This window comes from Jaculus jaculus, chromosome 12, assembly GCF_020740685.1.
Source record: "Jaculus jaculus isolate mJacJac1 chromosome 12, mJacJac1.mat.Y.cur, whole genome shotgun sequence".
In the NCBI taxonomy this organism is placed as follows: domain Eukaryota; kingdom Metazoa; phylum Chordata; class Mammalia; order Rodentia; family Dipodidae; genus Jaculus; species Jaculus jaculus.
The window spans coordinates 32,190,522-32,201,801 of NC_059113.1; the positions used below are offsets into that span (position 1 = coordinate 32,190,522).

The following is an 11,280-nucleotide window of genomic DNA, read 5'->3' on the forward strand; positions in this document are numbered from 1 at the left end:
GCATGCCAAGCTGAATCACTCAGGGGCTCCACGCCCAGGGCAAACAAACTCCTTGTGCAGTTGAATGAGAGCCTGCCTGAGCCTCCCTAGACCCATCTTGCATTTCAGAACAATGGAAGCAGAAGTCTGGATTATGCCCCACCCGACATTTGAATATCGTTTGATCTTTGTCACGCAAATTTCCTGTGCAGGGGCTGGAGGGGGGGCAAGTGGGCGGAAAAGAGGGTCCTTAAATATGTCCCTTGTGGGCTCTTGTTTACTCCAGGAGTCCCGGCTGCTGGGAGAAGCTGTACCAAAGGTAATCGTCTTTCCCTGCGTTTCTTCTTTTTCCCTGGGTGGGATCACCCAGACCTTGCATTGGAGCAGGACCCCTGAGCATCGGAGGCCTCCATCCATCTCCGAGGGAGGCTGGCCCAGACGCTGTGGGAATAGCATCTCCCAAGCATTCTCCCAACTGGATGCACTGCATATCCAGCACCAGCAATATGGTCCTTAGCACCAGACAGGGGAGGCCCCAGGCACCTGCAGAGCAGGAGGACAGAGGTGGCCTTTGGGTGAGAGGTGTGCTATCAAGCTCCTTATACACCTCAGAAAGAGGCAGACACAGATTTAACCCCCAACTTTGATGCTTGCCAACTGCGAGAGCCAAGGCAGCATTTTGAGTGGCTTCCAGAATCACCATCCTCATCTGGGAGCAGTCATAGCTGTGGTGCCTTCCTGGACATTACTAAGGAACCATTTTACTTAATTTCTAAAAGATTTTTTTTTAATGAGAGAGAGAATTGGCATGCTAGGGCCTCCAGCCACTGCAATCACACTCCAGACGCGTGTGCCACCTCGTATGCATGTGCGAACTTGCACGCTTGTGTCACCTTGTGCGTCTGGCTTATGTGGGATCCGGAGAGTTGAACATGGGTCCTTGGGCTTTGCAGGCAAGCGTCTTAACCACTAAGCCACCTCTCCAGCCCTAGTTTTTGAAAACTTTTATACACTGTATTTTGATTATGATCACCTTCCATTACCTTCTTTTTTCCTCCTTTCCTCTGAAACCCTTCTTCCCAGCTAGTCCCTCTTTTACTTTGATGTGTTGTGTGTCTGTGCGTGTGTGTCCCACCTAGTTTAATTAGAGTTTCTTGCATGGGCATGGGGGGAACTTTCCAGTGACTACACCACTGACCCTACGGAGCTCCTATGAGGACTAAGGGGATCTGAGAGTGGGGTCTGCCTGAAAGGAAGGTGCAGCCTTCAAGGTAGCTGGCTCTTGGAGAGGAATCTAATGCGACCCCCCACTCAGGTGCCAGATGTGACCTCAGTCGTACGACGCCTCCATCAGTCTGTAATCTGTGACCAGCAAGATGCTCTCTGCCCCCAGGTGCCATGAGCAAGATCAGCGAGGTGGTGAAGCGGGCCCGGGCGGCCTTCAACTCCGGAAGGACGCGCCCGCTGCAGTTCCGGGTCCAGCAGCTAGAGGCGCTGCGGCGCATGATCACCGAGCGCCAGCAGGACATCGCCGGCGCGCTGGCCGCTGACCTGCACAAGGTGCTGTGTCCCCCGCGCCCTCCCGGGAGATGGCTTTCGGGAGAGCAGGGTGCACGTGGGACCGGAGCGGGGACAGTCGGGCCTTGAGTGTAGAGCATCAATTGCGCTCCCCAGCTCCACAGGGCCTCCTCCTCCCTTCCTGTCCCCTTGGGCTGCTCCATCCCTCACCCCCGCCCCCCCCCCAGCAAAATCAGACACCTCAAAATCCACAAACCTTTCACCTTGCTGCCTTGACTCACCTGAACTAGCTTCCACCGTCCTTCCTGGGAGGAGAGGAGACGATTTGGGGTCGTAGCTCTGGGCCCCACCTTCTGCTGTGTCAGGGCTCACACTCGGTGGGTCTTTGGCTCTGTTTGCGCCCTGTGTTTTCTCTGCCTGAGCCCCTGGGGCTGGGGGATCTATGAACGTCCCTGTCACCAGGGCAGCATTGCACGGCCCCGCAGCGCGCCCTCCGTTCTTGGGCCTTGCGCTCATACGCAAGTCTCTCCATAGAACGAATGGTCCGCCTACTATGAAGAGATAGCTTATGTCATGGAGGAGATCGAGCTCATGACAAAGAGGCTCCCGGAGTGGGCTATGGACGAGCCAGTGGAGAAGACTCCCCAGACCCAGCATGATGAGTCCTACATCCACTCGGAGCCCCTGGGCGTGGTCCTTGTCATAGGGGCCTGGAACTACCCCTTCAACCTCACCATCCAGCCCATGGTGGGCGCCATTGCTGCAGGTATGAGAGCCCCATGGTGGGGTGGGCCCGGGCTTGTGGGAAGATGGGACTATCAAAGTAGGTTGTAGAGGCAAAACTACCTGGCCAGGCCTTCCAGGTGCCCAACGGCAACTTGACGTAGGTGCCCACCTGGCCAGCCTTTCCCTGCCTGTAGGAGGAGGGAAGGCTGGTGCTGTTCTCAGCTATCATGAACCAGGAAGGGCCGATTCTGTTCTTGCATCTCTGCGGGGAGCATCTCCCCGTGTCTTTCCTTATTCCCAGACTCGGGGCACCGCCTAAGGGAAGATGGTAAAGGTCTGGCCAAGCATGGGCCAGTGTGTCTACCCGCGCATGTTCCCGTGGTGGGTGCTGGTACACGTCCTTCGGTGTACTTCTGCACAGTGTCCCTGCATGCGCTTTTCAGCATGTGCCTCGGTGTATTCCTGTACACTATGTGGCATGATGCAGATCAGGGAGTAAAAAAACTCTATCCAGGCGTGGTGGCACATGCCTTTAATCCCAGGACTGGGGAGGCATAGGTAGGAGGACCGCCTTGAGTTCCAGGCCACCCTGAGACTACGTAGTGAGTTCCACGTCAGTCTGGACTAGAGTGAAACCTACCTCAAAAAAAAAAAAAAAAATCTCTAGGCCTGGTCATTGAGTGGGTAGAGCCTTTGGCAGGGAGGGGGGGCTGGGTGTGGTCCTAAGTCTGTGCTCCGCAGGGAATGCAGTGGTCCTCAAGCCCTCTGAGGTGAGTGAGAACATGGCGAACCTGCTGGCCACTCTCATCCCTCAGTACCTGGATAAGGTAAGGCGCTCTCAAGGGTAACTGTGTTGGGAGTCACATCTGTATGGCTTGAGGAATTCTTCCTTCCTTTCTTTTTTCCTCTCTCTGTCTCTCTCTCTCTTTTTTTTTTTTTGGGTTTTCGAGGTGGGGTCTCACTCTAGCCCAGGCTGACCTGGAATTCACTATGGAGTCTCAGACTGGCCTCGAAATTCCGGTGATCCTCCTTCCTATCTCTGCCTACCGAGTGCTGGGATTAAAGGTGTGCGCCACTATGCCTGGCTCAGAATAGTGAATTCTTTTATCGGTTGTTCATTTATTTATTTATTTATTTGACAACGACAGACACCGAGAGAAAGAGGCAGATACAGAGAGAGAGAGAATGAGTGCATCAGGGCCTCCAGCCACTGTAAACGAACTCCAGACGCGTGCGCCCACTTGTGCATCTGGCTAACATGGGTCCTGGGGAATCGAGTCTCGAACAGGGTTCCTTAGGCTTCACAGGCAAGCGCTTAACCGCTAAGCCATCTCTCTAGCCTGTAAATTCTTTTTTAAAAATATTTTATTTATTTGAGAGAGAGAAAGAGGGGGAAGAGAGAGAGAGAGAGAGAGAGAGAGAAAGAATGGGCGCGACAGGGCCTCCAGCCACTGCAAACAAACTCTAAATGCATGCACCCCTTTGTGCATCTGGTTTACATGGGTCCTGGAGAATGCAACCAGGATCCTTTGGCTTTATAGGCAAATGCCTTAACTGCTAAGCCATCTCTCCAGCCCAGAATAGTGAATTCTTAAATCAAATGGCCAAGTTACCGGATGGGGGAGTCTAGTAGCTGGGTGAACAGAGCCCCTGAGCTAGGAGAGGGGATCACGTGCCAGGGGTTACCCAAGCTGCAGGTGTCAGCTACTGCCCATCCCATGTGCAGGGGTGAAGACGGGCTTGGTCTTTGCTGACTCTTGCCTTTCTCCTTGTGTGGAAGGCTCTGTACCCCGTGATCACAGGGGGTGTCCCTGAAACCACAGAGGTTCTCGCAGAGAGATTCGACCACATCATGTACACAGGCAGCACAGCTGTGGCGAAGGTTGTGATGACAGCCGCTGCCAAGCATCTGACCCCTGTCACCCTGGAACTGGGAGGAAAGAGCCCTTGCTATGTGGACAAGGACTGTGACTTGGATGTGGCCTGCAGGTGAGGAGGGCCAGGCTTGGCTGGGCTGCGGCAGCATGCCCACTATGGGGTTCAGCCCTGCAGCCCCGGGCACTGAGTAGCAGGGTGGCTCCCTGCCTTTGTGGGGCCTGCAGTCCTCAGGTGGTGGGAGTTGGGGGAACACCCCTCATAGAAAGTCTTCCCAGAGGGGAGCTCGGCTGGGGGCAGGGGGTTTGCTCTAATTCAGTGTGGACATCCCTGGGGAAGTGGTACTCCAAGCAGAGAAGACCTTTCGTTATGCCGAGCACTTCCTCAGTGGGAGATCTCACGTGAGATTTGGTGAGCATGACCTGGGGACTCTTTAAATTTTTTTTTTTATCCATTATTTATTTATTTATTTGCCAGTGACAGACACAGAGAGAAAGACAGATAGAGGGAGAGAGAATGGGCGCGCCAGGGCTTCCAGCCACTGCAAGTGAACTCCAGACGCGTGTGCCCCCTTGTGCATCTGGCTAACTTGGGACCTGGGGAATCGAGCCTCGAACCGGGGTCCTTAGGCTTCACAGGCAAGCGCTTAACCGCTAAGCCATCTCTCCAGCCCGACCTGGGGACTCTTATCTGGATCTTCTGACAGTAGTCAGGCTTCTCCGGCCTTCTCCAAACCCCATGTGTGTAGCCCTCCAAAGTGGAGGAGGCTCCAAGAACTTGAGCAGAGGGACACAAAGCCACTTAGCCCAGATGTCCTCAGGGGTGGAGGGATGGCTTGGCAATTGCCTGCAAAGCCAAAGGACCCAGGTTCGATTCCCCAGGACCCACGTTAGCCAGATGTACAAGGAGGCACACACATCTGGAGTTTGTTTGCAGTGGCTGGAGGCCCTGGCGCACCCATTCTCTCTCTCTCTCTCTTTCTCTGTTAAATAAATAAATAAATAAATAAATAAATAAATAAATAAATAAATAAGAAATTCCACGCCAATACCCATGAGGTTAGGACAGCCTGGCAGTGGGCTGTTCAGCCTGTGTCCGGAAGTGAGTGGCTGTTTCAGAGGTCTCACGGGTACAGCACCCAGCCTGCGGGGTTGTCCTGTAGTGCCCAGCCACTTCTGAGAGAATGCCCGTGCTTCACAAAACGGAATCCTCTTGGAATTTCCGCAGACGCATCGCCTGGGGGAAATTCATGAACAGTGGCCAGACGTGTGCAGCCCCTGACTACATCCTCTGTGACCCCTCCATCCAGAACCAAGTTGTAGAGAAGCTCAAAAAGTCACTAAAAGTGAGTGTGTCCTGGGGCAAGGCGTGGCAGGACTGAGAGTGAGGGGCTGTAAGGCACCAGGTTCGCATGGCGCTTCCAACTTCTAGGTCTCTGGGAAATTCCGGACGTTTTCTTTTCTCTTCTAAGCATAAAAGGAATACACATTCAGAGCAGATAATTTTATTTATTTATTTAGTTAGTTTATTTATTTATTTATTTAAGAGTGACAGAGAGGAGGAGGAGAGAGAGAGAGACAGAAAATGGGCGTGCTAGGGCTGGAGAGATGGCTTAGCAGTTAAGCGCTTGCCTATGAAGCCTAAGGACCTGGGTTCGAGGCTTGATTCTCCAGGACCCACGTTAGCCAGATGCACAAGGGGGCGCGTCTGGAGTTCGTTTGCAGTGGCTGGAAGCCCTGGCGCGCCCATTCTCACTCACTCTCTCTCTCTCTATCTGCCTCTTTCTCTCTCTGTCACTCTCAAATAAATAAATAAAAATGAGCAAAAAAATATTTAAAAAAAATGGGCGTGCCAGGGCTTCCAGCCACTGCAAATGAACTCCAGACGTGTGCAGCCGCTTGTGCATCTGGCTAACGTGGGTCCTGGGGAATCAAGCCTCGAACCGGGGTCCTTAGGCTTCACAGGCAAGCGCTTAACCGCTAAGCCATCTCTCCAGCCCAGAGCAGATAATTTTGACAAGATTCAAAACCACAATGGAAAAACAAAAACCATCACAGAAGGGGAAAAACCCTCCACCCAGAATCCCACCACCCAAAGTAGTCACTGCTGACAGTGGGTGAGAATGAGGGCCCGATTCTTCCCTGAAGCCCCATCTCGTCACAGGATTTCTATGGGGAAAATACCAAGCAGTCCCGTGACTATGGGAGGATCATCAATGACCGGCACTTCCAGCGGGTCATAGGCCTGATCGAGGGCCAGAAGGTGGCCCACGGGGGCACCTGGGATGCGGCCACCCGCTACATAGGTGCGTGTTCTGCCCTCAACAATGATGTTGCTTGGCTAGATTTCAGGGGTCTCTAGCAAGTTTACAGCAAGTGGGCAAAGACCTTCATCAGGCAGTCTTTCCCCAGTGGGCCTGCAGAGAGCTCTGGGGTCCTCAGAAGGCAGGGGCTGGCCACTACTCTTCTCTAGCCTCAGAAGTGCCTGGTCCACAGGCCAGAGATTAGGGCTTTGCCTCCACCACCACTGCCTCCAATCTCTGGGCATCAGCACGGCTGGGGACAGCAGAGGCCACAAGAGCCCAAAGCAGGCCAAGTTTTGAGCAGCCCCAGTGCCCAGGCTTGGGGCAGGACAAATGGGGCCGATTTGGTCACCAGTTATCTAGGAGACAGAAGAACCCCAAGATGGACACAGGTAGCCTGCAGATATGAAGGGCGGCCTCCTTGACGTCCAGGCCTTGCTCACCCACACAATCGAATCTGTAGTTGTCCCCGTGGTCAGCCACGATGGAGCCCAGGACACTGGTGGGGGCCATGGGAAGAGGCTCTCCATGCCCCATTCCCACCCCCTCCTAAGCCTGGCAGCTTTAACTGCAAAAGAGTGAAAGAAGGAGCCAGACTCTGGCACTGGGTAGGCAGGGGCCTAGGCACCAGCAGACTCTGGCTTGCTTCTTGTCTTAGCTCCCACCATCCTCACGGACGTTGACCCCGAGTCCCGAGTGATGCAGGAGGAGATCTTCGGGCCTGTGATGCCCATCGTGTGTGTGGGCAGCCTAGAGGAGGCTGTCCAATTCATCAACCAGCGCGAGAAGCCGCTGGCTCTCTATGTGTTCTCCAGCAACGACAAGGTAGGCCTAGGAATCCTCCTCCTGGGGCTGTCACGTCCAGTCCTCACATGCACAGGATCTAGCATCTACAGACCTGGGTTCACTCGGTCATTTCCCCTTTCATCAGCTGTGTGACCTTGGGCAGTTAGCCTTTCACAGCCTCTTTGTCCCCATCTCAAAGATCAGGACAGATGTCACCTGAGAGCTATGGACTAGGCTGTTTCCCCATGTGGTGCTGAGGGCCATGTGATACCTGAGGAAGGCCTGGGGCTGAGGATGCTGGAGCCTTGATCGGGTCTCTGCCTCCATCACTTTGTGTCCTTGTGGCTCCAAGACATGCCCAGACAGGGCGGGGAGGATGGCTGCTAGACTGGACCTCAAGGCCAACAGCTGGGTCTTGATGCAGGTGATTAAGAAGATGATAGCAGAGACGTCAAGTGGGGGGGTGACAGCCAACGATGTCATCGTCCACATCACTGTGCACTCTCTGCCCTTTGGAGGCGTGGGTAAGTCTGGCTCACAGTGAGCTCATAGCCTAGCTGAACCCCAAGTGTCCCCATTGCTGAGTAAACCCACCCACAGCAAACAGGGGCCTTGGACTCCCGCCGACTTCTTTCATTCAGGCCTCTGGCCTTTGTGGTCCTAGAGGTCACCTAGTGCTATGACCTTTCACAGGGCTCCCAAGCCTGAGACCACTCAGCCATTTAGTGGCATAGCTGGGATTAGACTCTTCCTGGCATGGAATGCCCTAGAGGGCACCCTAAGGATTGGCCACCCCAATGAGGCTCAGAAAAGAAGTCCGTGGGGGAATGTGGGCACAAGGTGGGCTGGGCTGATGGCCCTGAACTGGCATCTCCTTCAGGGAACAGTGGCATGGGGTCATACCATGGCAAGAAGAGCTTTGAGACCTTCTCCCACCGCCGTTCTTGCCTGCTGAGGTCTCTGCTGAATGAAGAAATGCACAAAGCCAGGTACCCCCCAAGCCCGGCCAAGGTGAGAAGCGGGACACAAGGGCTGTTGCGGAGGGTGGGCTGTGTGAGCAGAGGCGCTGGATCCCACGTCGCTTCCCTGTCTCCTTCCCAGGTGTCCCGGCACTGAGCCAGCGGCGCCTGGCCTGTCAGGGCTGGCGCGCTTCTGCCCTTGGAGAATCGCTCTCAGAGCTGCTGCCTGGCCTCCCACTCCTCTGCTGTCCTCTGTCCCCAACTCCCAGATGACCCTGGTGTCCCCTCTCCAAGTCCTGCATTTGCTGGAAGCAGAGACCAATAAACCTGTCTCAAGGGAAGGTGTGTGTGCAATGTTTCCTTCATACCCTGTGCGTACTGGCCCCATCCACCCTGACCCCCAGCCCCTCAAGGTTTGGTCACTCGGATGAGCCTAAGAGGCCTCTCCACAGCCACACAATTAGCCCACAGGCTATGAGGCAGGAGGCTGGGGTGTCAGGGAAACATTTATTGTCCCTGTAGACTTTCAGATGACGGCAACATTGCTAGTGTGTTTGGATAAGAAGAAATCAGAGAAGCCGAGCCTTGGTGGCAATGTGGGTATATCAGCTTCTCTGATTTCTTCTTCATATATGTATGTATATATATGTGTGTGTGTATATATCTGTATATATACATTTATGTGTACATATATACATACATACATGTATGTATATTTCAGAGCGAGAGAGAAAGAGGCAGATAGAGAACAAGCATGCCAGCGTCTCCAGCCACTGCAACAAACTCCAGATGCATGCACCACCATGTACATCTGGCTTATGTGGGTCCTGGGGAATTGAACCAGGGTCCTTAGGCTTTGCAGACAAGTGCCTTAACTGCTAAGCCATCTCTCCAGCCCTGCAAAGTGTTTCTAGAACCAGAGGGCAGTGCACTCTTCTCAAATCGGATTTGGCTTCTAGGGCAGGGGTCACCACAAAGCCTCCTTGGTGACATTGGAGCCCCATTCATGGGGGGTAGAGGGTTGGGAAGCAGGTTAGAACCTGGACTCCTGGTGCCCTTGGCAGTTTTCTGTGAGCCAATGGTTGGAGGGATTGGTAGGAGGAGTGAGAACTATGAATCAGCGCCATGCCAGCCAACTAGGGGAGGGGGCAGGTGGGCATAAGACTGTATGGCTGGGCTGCACTGCTGGACTTTCTATAAAGTTTCCTCCTGGAATGGTTGGACAGGGCAGCTGGGACTGGGGTTTCAGTGTGCAGTCACGGTGGCTCATTGCCAGGTTCCAGGCCTGCCTTAGTGGACTCTCATGGCTGCCCCTTGTGGTCCCTGCTCCCAACATAGGCCAGGTCCCTAAGTGGCCTACGGAATGCCCCACGGCCTCCTCAAGCTCCTGGCACTCCTGTATTTTTTGCACCATCACGTTCTTTCTGTGTTGGGCCATTCCTAAACTCTACCATCTCACACTTTATATTTAATACTCAAAAGCCCAAAGCAGAGCTGGAGAGATGGCTGAGCAGTTAAGTCACTTGCCTGCAAAGCCAAACGACCCAGGTTCGATTCCCCAGGACCTACATAAGCCAGATGCACAAGGTGGCACATGTGCCTGGAGTTCATTTGCAGTGGCTGGATGCCCTGGTATGCCCATTCTCTCCCACTCTCTGCCTCTTCCTCTCTCTCTGTCTGTCTCTTTCAAATAAATGACTAAAAATAAAAATATATTATTTTTAAAAGTGACCCCAGGCACTTAAAGTTGTCACCTTCCTTGACCCCAGTGAGAACCAGAGCCTAGACTGGCCTCATTATCTGAATGTTTCCTGTGTACACCTATGAGTTATTGTACAAAGATCCAGAAAGGTGGTATCAAAGCCAAGATAACATAACATTCTTCCTTTCTGGTTTATGCCTCATTTCTTTACTCACCTTCCCAGAAAGACATGTTTATTGAAAATAAATTGAAAGTTTATTACTTATTGAAAATAATGGGAGAGATTTCCTTCTCTCTTATTTATTTATTTATTTTTATTTGGGTTTTCAAGGTAGGGTCTCACTCTAGCCCAGACTGACCTGGAATTCACTATGTAGACTCAGGGTGGACTCGAACTCACAGAGATCCTCCTACCTCTGCCTCCCGAGTGCTGGGATTAAAGGAGTGCGCCACCACACTAAGCAACCTTCTCCCTTTTTTCTTTTTTCGAAGTAGGGTCTCACTCAACCTTCTCCCTTTTTAAAAACATTTTATTTATTTATTTATTTAGTTTTTTCGAGGTAGGGTCTCGCTCTAGCCCAGGGTGGCCTCAAACTCAAGGTGTTCCTCCTACCTCTGCCTCCCAAATGCTAGGATTAAAGGCATGTGCCACCATGCCCGGCCCCTCCTTTTCTTTTTTTAAGATTTTAATTTTTTTCTTCTCCTTTGTTTTCTTTTTTTTTTAAATTTAATTTTAGTTTTTATTTATTTGAGAGAGAGAGAAAAAGAAGCAGAGAAAGAGAGAGAGGATAGGTGTGCCAGGGCAGTCCTGGGGAATTGAACTTGAGTCCTTCAGCCGCTCCTTCTTTCTTGTCTTGGATCAATTACTTTGGAAACCTGTCATTGCAAAATCTTTCTCTTTGAAATGCACGCACATCTTTTTGGATGCTAAGAAGATTAAGTTAGAAGATTTGCCAGCCAGACACATCTCCCCAAAGCCTGAGAGCTATCCCTTTAAAATGAGTCACACCTGTAATTCCAGCACTTAGGAGCCTCAGGCGGGAGAATTGAGAGTTCAAGGCCAGTTCCTACAGGAGGTGTCAAAGACAAAGTTATAACAAATTTAAAGATCTTAATTGGCTTTTATTTGATAATCTGGCACTGGGTAATATTGCATCATGTACATTTTACAAAGCAGAGTGCGAGTCACTGAGCAGAGGGCCAGGCTGAGGAAAGCAGAAGCAAAGGCAGCAGAAAGGTAGCTTGCAGGGGCTGGAGAGATGGCCCAGTGGTTAAAGCCCTTGCCTGCAAAGCCTAAGGACCCGGGTTCTATTTTCCGGTACCCACGTAAAGCCTGATGCACAAGGCAGCGCATGTGTCCAGGGTTTGCAGTGGCTACCGGCCCTGGTGCACCTATTCTCTCAAATAAATAAATAAGTAAATAAATAAATTTT

At 52.3% G+C, this 11,280-nt stretch overlaps 1 protein-coding gene across 1 annotated transcript; it reads left to right on the forward strand.

Moving 5' to 3' along the window:
• Nucleotides 1–224: 224 nt before the first annotated feature.
• Nucleotides 225–8,302, forward strand: Aldh3a1 (aldehyde dehydrogenase 3 family member A1). Its single transcript, XM_045130582.1, has 11 exons — nt 225–298; nt 1,373–1,539; nt 2,032–2,263; nt 2,965–3,050; nt 4,004–4,212; nt 5,326–5,443; nt 6,262–6,403; nt 7,059–7,225; nt 7,611–7,710; nt 8,067–8,197; nt 8,288–8,302. Exons 2-11 carry the CDS (start codon nt 1,378–1,380, stop codon nt 8,300–8,302), a joined length of 1,362 nt encoding a protein of 453 aa, XP_044986517.1. The 5' UTR covers nt 225–298; nt 1,373–1,377.
• Nucleotides 8,303–11,280: the final 2,978 nt, after the last annotated feature.

Bases quoted from the DNA above. Each gene is read 5' to 3' on its own strand.
- Aldh3a1 (XM_045130582.1), top strand. From the start codon at position 1,378: ATGAGCAAGATCAGCGAGGTGGTGAAGCGGGCCCGGGCGGCCTTCAAC. The intron at 5,444-6,261 runs GTGAGTGTGTCC...ATCTCGTCACAG, and splicing joins AGCTCAAAAAGTCACTAAAA to GATTTCTATGGGGAAAATAC. The intron at 7,711-8,066 runs GTAAGTCTGGCT...CATCTCCTTCAG, and splicing joins TCTGCCCTTTGGAGGCGTGG to GGAACAGTGGCATGGGGTCA.